This window comes from Microplitis mediator, chromosome 8 (assembly GCF_029852145.1).
Source record: "Microplitis mediator isolate UGA2020A chromosome 8, iyMicMedi2.1, whole genome shotgun sequence".
NCBI classification, from domain to species: Eukaryota; Metazoa; Arthropoda; class Insecta; order Hymenoptera; family Braconidae; genus Microplitis; species Microplitis mediator.
The window spans coordinates 12,699,260-12,707,400 of NC_079976.1; the positions used below are offsets into that span (position 1 = coordinate 12,699,260).

The window sequence follows — 8,141 nt, forward strand, 5'->3', positions numbered from 1 at the left end:
AGATTAATTTTTTTTATGTTTCCTCAACGAATAAAAGTTTATAAACCGACGTTCACAACCGTTCTGACCACACTCAAATCCTCCATTATCAACCCCACGAGTTATTGTGAGGCCATGTAGATTAACAAAGTGTCTTACTCCAACGTTTTCATGACACAAAAAACAATTTAATTGCTCCATAATTAGTAAATAACAGGATTAAATTACTTTTCAAACAAAGTTGAGAATAAATGGTAATATTTTCGAGATATATTACTTACTTCTCAAAGCTTCAAGTGTATCTTCATCTTCTATTGTCTCACGTAATTTAAAAATTAAGTCTTCAACCGTCAAGTTTTTGAAACTATCTATATTTAATAATTACCCTATAGCAACAAAAAAAAGTTAGTTTGTTATGAATAAATTTCAAAATTTATTAATGACAAAATTAAAAGGTAATGATGAATGGATTTAATATTTAAAAAATAACCTGAAATCATGTACATCATTTTAAAATGTTTTGATGATGACTAAGAAATATAACTACATTCATTCTGAACAAAAAAAAAAATTTGATTGCTTTAAAAAATAGCAAAATATGAATTTATTAAGTAGATTTATATTATCAATGTCATCCCTGGTGGAAATTTTTCGGACTTCTGTATGAAAAAGTCTTTAGAACTTTAGAACTGACTTTTTCATACAGAAGTCCGAAAAATTTTCACCAGGGATATGAATAGTAGAAATATCGATCAACAAAATTTTAAGTAAACATTCTCCAAATTCACACTTAGTATTTATATACAGTATGATTTTATACCAACGAATAAAACTTTAATTATTGAATCACTATAATATGCTAATAGAAAACATCACTAATGGTTCTATCTCTTAAAAAAAAAAAAAATTTTTTTTTGGAAGCCAAGTTCCAAATAATTTTGATTCATATTTTTCCAATTAATTGTTATTTTTTCAAATTCTATCACAATGTAAAACTTTAAACATTTCCAGTTTGAAAATAATTTATTATATTTTTTGAGGTTATATACTTGTGAAAATGCATCTTTGACATTCTAGTCGATAATAATTGATAAACTATCAAAAAATATTTACTATGAATATTTAGTTCAGTCGATATTTCTAAAAAGTCGATTGTCAAGAATATTACTTAAATTTAGCTGATAAGAAATGACACTTGTAAATCAGAGACTTCTAAATACTCAAGCTAACCACCTGACGCTTGCGTACCACGGGCATAGCCTCAACTAATCAACCACTTATTTACCAGTGAAAAAATCACTGGTTAGAGTCAGTGAAGATTTTTTTTTTCTTTTGCAAGTTGTTCTAAATTATTTTATTTTAATGTAATTTGCTGTCCTCCAATTAATTTTTTATTTTTAAGATATAATTCTATCGCCATATTAAATTATAACAATTTTTGATTCTTAAATAATTGATCGTCTTTTTTGAGGTTATATACGTATGAGATTGGGTCCTTGACCTTTTAGAATATAATATTTAATAAAGTAGGAAAAATATTTACTACTAGTCATTATTTTATATTGATATTTTTATAAAGTTGAAAAATTAAATGAAATGATTTACATACCTGATGCTGATGAAAAAAATTAACACTCGTATGCTACGAAATTCGTATGGGTGCAAAGCAATATGGCGTTTCAGTGATATATGTAAAACACTAGCCAAGTAGTTTCACTAATATAACAGTGATCAATAACTATTAACTGGCAAAACCAGTGAAAATTCAACTCACACAAATACATCTGAATTGCAGTCACTTATAAATAACAAATCTGATGTTAGTTGTGTTTTATTAGCGATAAGTTTCATTACTTCATCGACTGATGGTGAAATATATCATATATAAAACGACAATACTTTAATATAATCTACTGTTTATATTTAGCGGGTATTATTAATTTAATCTAATTTACTCAAGAAATTACTAAAATAATTGTGCGAGTTCCAATCACTAACAATTCAGTGAAAAAGTCAAATATATATAGAAAGCTACTGATCGAAATAGTGCACATTTCAGTCACTGCACGAAAAAGTGATTATTTCACTGATTCATTTATAAATTTACTAATTCTCCAGTAAATAAAACAGTCACTGCTGAAAATAGTGAAAATTTCACTGATTCATTTAGAAAATCACTATTTTTTCAGTGAGTAGTAGATCCACTGCCAAAAATAGAGAAAATTTCACTGATTCATTTAGAAAATCACTATTTTTTCAGTGAGTAACAGAGCCACTGCTAAAAATAGTGAAAATTTCACTGATTCATTTTTAGAGAGTATGAAAAAATCATAAACAGATAAGCATTTTTTACAAGTCGTTGAGTAATTTCTCATATACTGGTTATGATAAATCTCCTATATTGCATATTAATTTTTAGTTATATTCAGTAAATTTTACTATCTCGTTTAGTAAATTTTACTATTCCGTTTATGAAATTTTACTATATCCCACCAAAAACAAATTCTCTGTGATAAGGTCGCGCCAAGTACACGTTCGACGTTTATCCCTTACTGCATAAAACATAATTTTTTTACAAAAAATACTGAAATCAAAAATCAAAAATACCAAGTAACTGCGATATGGTAAAGATAGAAAAACTTATTATTTTGAAAATATACAAATAACAAAAAATTATTTGAATGTACTTGGTGTGCGCTATTAAGGACAACCCAGTAAACACACCAACGTAACAGTGATATCACATCTAGAGAACATGTAGCGTAACAAATCAAACGTAAATTTTACATTCTGATGATATAAATTGTAATGTAAATGGTACGTCGAATTTGTGACGTAAATATGACATCAAGATTATAAGCATGTTACGAACCGAGTGATATCACATTAGTGACCTAAATGTAACGTTATATTTATATCACATACTGTTGTAATAATAATTAAATAAAGACATGCCAGGACTGGTTGGTGGTTGGGATGTTTGAAAAATACGCATATTTAAAAATATAACAATATTTTTATTTGTCACAGCACAAAATATCACTGGGTTGCAAATTAAATAGTTTATTTAATTTATAAATACTGTTTGAATGTCTGAGCTCATGAATACGTGAATAATTGAATGCAAATTATTGAGTTGAGCTCGAGTAAATAATGAATTAAAAATAATCAAGTTGAGTTTAATTGAACACTGAGTTGAATGCAAAAATGTCATGATAATAAGTAACATGATGTCAGAGGTTACTGAGCGAAGTGAATTATTGAACACATTAATTACTATTTTTTATAGCACTGAATACATAAATATTTTTGTTATTGAGTTTTAATAGTGATGATCACTTAATTGAATTGAATTTAATGAGCTCATGATAAATTACACTGAATTTAATTTATTTGTTGAACACGTGGTAGCATGATAGCAGAGGCTACTGAGCGAAACATAACTTTTAAATTAATTAAGAAATTGAGCATAATGATAATTAAATAAATAATAAAACTGAGTCTTTTAAATTAATTGAGCACTGATAGCAAGTAAATGTTTAATAAAAAATGCACCTGTTGCTTTCTCCGTCGAAAATAACCTCGTCAGGAACAGGTTGTAGAACACTGGATTTCTTGATGTTATTTATTAATTATTTTATGAGCTCTGGAGCTCGCGATTATAAAAATAATTATATTTTTATATAGAGTAATGAACTCTGAATGTAATTGATTGATTACTTTTAATTAGTTACTCGAGATGAGCGCAATTTTAATAGATTATACAAGACACGTGGTGACACTTGAAATTGTATAAACGAATAGATAATGGCGTCGGTCTTCTTGCCACGAGGCAGGAAAAATCCATGCGCATGCGTCGCACAGTGCAAGTCAAGTTCTCATAGATGGACACTAGGCCCCAGTAGGTGCTGCCTCTATTTACCGGAAGTTCAACTACATTCAAATTTGAATGTAGTTGTGATTACGCAACATTCCGCCCGCCATCAGCAACAGAGTTGATGATTGATGAGTTCTTGAGTACTTGATCTTTTGATGAGCATGTCATTGAACCAGTGAAGTTATTCTTCGTCATCTTCTTGTGGTTCTGGTTCAATTGGTAGGAGTGCAAGCTTCGTGATTGGACGAGTGAGTGTTGAGTTCACTGTTTTGAGCGTAGCAACCCTGGTCAATCTATCTTTGCCAGGGTGGAGTGCGATAATGCGAGCGAGAGGCCACTTGGTTGGTGGAAACCTTTCGTCGGTGAGTAATACAAGTGACCCAACTTGAATTTGATGAGTTGGACGTTGCCACTTGGTGATTGCCAGTTGTCTTTGAAGATAACTTGTAGACCAATGATTCCAGAACTGTTGAACACGTTGTTGTAGAAATTGCCATCTGGACAATCGAGAACTATTTGTATCGATGAGTGCTGGTTCAGGAATCATATTGAGTGCTCGTCCAATTAAGAAGTGACCAGGAGTGAGTGCATCCATGTCATCTGGATCTTCCGTGAGTGGCTCCAATGGTCTTGAATTCAATATAGCTTCAATTTGCGTAAGAAGAGTCGTAAATTCTTCAAACGTAAATGAAGACTCTCCCACTGCTCGAGTAAGATGATGTTTGAGTGATTTGACAGCAGCTTCCCACTTTCCACCCATATGTGGAGCTGCTGGTGGATTGAAATGTCAGGTAATACTGTTCACAGTGATGTGATCCAGTATTTCTCTTGACTCTTGAGTTCCTTGAGTGAACAGACGGTTGAGATCAGTTTCAGCGCCTTTGAACGTCGTTCCACAATCGCTGTAGAGTGCTGTGCAGATTTCTCCTCGGCTGATAAATCTGCGGAGTGCTGCGATGAACCCACTAGAGCTGTAGTCGCTGACTACCTCTAGATGTACTGCGGACGTAGAAAGGCAGACAAAAACACAAATCCAGCCTTTGTATGTTTTTGCTCCTCTGCGTCTCCAATTTTTGAGTGTTATTGGGCCAGCATAGTCAACTCCAGTGTGAGTGAATGCAGATGATGGAGTAACTCGTGATACTGGTAGCTGACCCATGAGTTGTTGAGCTCTATCAGCACGATGTCGTGCGCATCTTATACATTTGAGTATAATTGAGCGTACTGGTTGTCTACCGCCAATGATCCAGTACTTTTGTCGTATGAATGCCAGAGTAAGTTGAGTACCACCATGCATGGTACGCTGATGAGCATCAGAGATGATGAGTTTTGTGAGTGCCGCATTCCGTGGTAGAATAGCAGGATGCTTGCTTTGGTCTTGATTTGGAGAATTTTCCAACCGTCCACCTACTCGAATGATACCGTCGGTGTCAATGAATGCAACCAATCGAGCAAATGGATGACCATTAGGCCATGGTGCGTGTTTGGAGTGCATGTTGATCTCGTTTGAAAAATGAATGCGTTGAGTTTCTTTGATACAGAAGTTGAGTGCAGAAATTACTTCGTCAGAAGTAATTGGAGTCTTGAGTGATGAGTTTGGTGATTTCTTGATCATGTCACGAAGTCTAAAGCAGATTGCAGTAGCTCGTAACATGCGTAGGAGTGGTATTGGCCGTTCCATGATAGGCCAATTTGATTTCAGCGATGAATTCGATGAGAACAGGGCCAGTCCAGGCCGTTCTTCTGCTTGAGCTCCTGTATCATCGATTGATGGACATTTAGGCCAGGACGATGAACTCTTGAGCAACCATGGTGGGCCAGTCCACCATAGTTGATGATCACGGAGTTGAGTAGGTGTCAACCCTCGTGTTGCGCAGTCTGCTGGATTTTGTGTGCCCGGAATGAAATTCCAGTGGCCATCTGGAAGTAGATCTTGAATATGTGACACCCTATTCCGAACAAACTCCTTCCAGCGAGACGGATGAGATTTAATCCACGTGAGTGTAATTGTTGAGTCCGTCCACAAGTATATTGGCGATTGAGTGAGATTTAGAGTGCTCTGGCAGTGTTTTGTGAGTTTTGCCAACATGTGCGCTGCGGTGAGTTCTAACCTTGGTATCGTTAGTCGTTTTAACGGAGCTACCTTGGTTTTGGAGCAGAGCAGCGTAACTCTGACTCCATAAGCAGGTGTGTGGACTTTGATGAACACGGCAGCTGCCATTGCCAATTGAGAGGCGTCCGAGAATCCATGGATTTCGGTGGTTGAGCACGTGGATGAGTGGATCCATCTTGGAATTTTGATTTCAGAGATAAATTTGAGTTCATTTTTGAAGTTTCTCCATTTATGCCGTTGATTGGCTGCCAATGGAGTGTCCCAGCTGAGCTTTTCGAGCCAAAGCTCCTGCATGAATACCTTGGCTCGAATGATGAGTGGTGCGAGAAATCCAAGAGGATCAAAGATTTGAGCAATCTCTGATAAAATGATCCTTTTTGTAAATTTTGGAGTTGAGCATGGTGGTGAGTACGTAAAATAGAACTGATCTGAGTGTGAGGACCAGTACATGCCCAGAATCTTGGTGCTGGAGTCTGGGTCCTCGAATTTATGATTTTTGATCGCTTCCACATGATTGAGTTGTTGTAATTTTGGATGATTGCTTGCCCATTTAGCAAGAGGGAATCCGCCCGCCTTGCAGAGTGCTTCAAGTTGATCAGCAACTTGTTGTAATGAGTTCAAGTCATCGGCACCACCAAAGATATCGTCAACATATCTTCCGTGGGTGAGTGGAATGATCGCAAGAGGAAATCGATGTCCTTCGTCTTCAACCAATTGAAGTAGAGCACGAACGGCCAAATATGGAGCTGGTCTGGTCCCGTAGGTGACCGTGGTGAGTTTATATGGAGTTATTTGGCCTTGTTGGTTGAACCAGAGTATTTGTTGAAGTGATTGATCGCGTTCGTCGACCAAAATCTGTCTAAACATCTTCGTGATATCTGTTATGAAGATGAGCTTATGAGTGCGAACTCCTATGAGTATGTCGAAGATGTCTAGTTGCAGTTTTGGACCGGTGTGAAGCACATCGTTGAGTGAAAGACCTGAGCTGGTGGTTTTGGAACCGTTGAACACTACTCGCAGCTTGGTTGTGATGCTGCTTTCCCGTAAGACTCCATGATGAGGGAGATAGTAGTCTGGTTCACTTGTTGTTGATTGAGTTGATTCCACCATGTGGTTGAGTTCTTTGTATTCCTTCAGAAAATCAAGGTAGAGTGCTTTCAACCGATCGTCATGATCTAAACGACGTTTGAGATGAATAAGACAGCGGTATGCTGCTGAGTACGAATTTCCCAGCTGTTGAGGTGACGATTTGATTGGCAGTCGAACTATGTATCGTCCTGAACTGTCTCGTCGATGAATTTGTTGAAAATGCGCTTCACACGCCTCCTCATCTGGGTTGAGTTCCTTGATTTTGCTGACTGGAATTTCTTCTTGAGTCCAGAAGCGTGATAGCAGGTCTTGAAGTTGTTGAGTTGACTGCTCGACAGCAGCATGATAAGTAATAGATGGTCGATGAGTGCGTTGAGTAACTGGACCAAGTAATATCCATCCGAAGATGGTATCTTGAGCGATTGGCAGGCCTTCAGACCTTTTAATGAGTGCATCTTTAATGATAAGACCATAATGATCGGCACCAATGATGATATCAATTGGTCCTGGTCTCATGAACGCTGGATCTGCCAATTGTAGTTGTTTGTATTGGTCCCAGTTGAGTGTGTTGAGTGCAACAGATGGTAGTTGAGTAGTGAGACCACCTAGTATATGAGCACTGATGATGACTGAGTCGTTTGAATGCCTAGATGAAAGCTTGAGTGCGACTTGACCTTTAGTTCTACCAGCATTGGCAACACCAATACCAATAATCTGGATAGATGAGTGAGTGCGTTTAAGTTTGAGTGAATTGACCAAGGAATCTGAAACAAACGATAATTCAGACCCTGGATCCAGCAATATGCGTACTGGATGAGTACTTAACTTGGTGATCAAGTCCACTAGGCATGTTGCGAGTAAGATTGCTGGGCGATGAGTACTAGTATGATGAATGCCGGACGTGTTGAGTGCAATTGAGTTCAGTTGAGCGTCGCTCGAGTCGTCATGTGGAAGCAGACGTCTTTATTGAGTGCCTTTAGCGGCTGAGCTAGATGGTTTTTGAGTGCTGTTGAGTCCCGGGTGTATCATGGTGTGATGTTTTTGTTCACACACCCTGCATGTGAATTGTGAATTGCACGCATC

The 8,141-nt window shown here is 36.7% G+C and overlaps 1 protein-coding gene across 1 annotated transcript; it reads right to left on the reverse strand.

The window, feature by feature from the left end:
* Positions 1–4,643: 4,643 nt before the first annotated feature.
* On the reverse strand, positions 4,644–7,908 carry LOC130673802 (uncharacterized). Its single transcript, XM_057479013.1, has 2 exons — positions 7,869–7,908; positions 4,644–7,822 (listed from the first exon to the last, which is right to left on the reverse strand). Exons 1-2 carry the CDS (start codon positions 7,906–7,908, stop codon positions 4,644–4,646), a joined length of 3,219 nt encoding a protein of 1,072 aa, XP_057334996.1.
* Between the last annotated feature and the right edge of the window lie 233 nt (positions 7,909–8,141).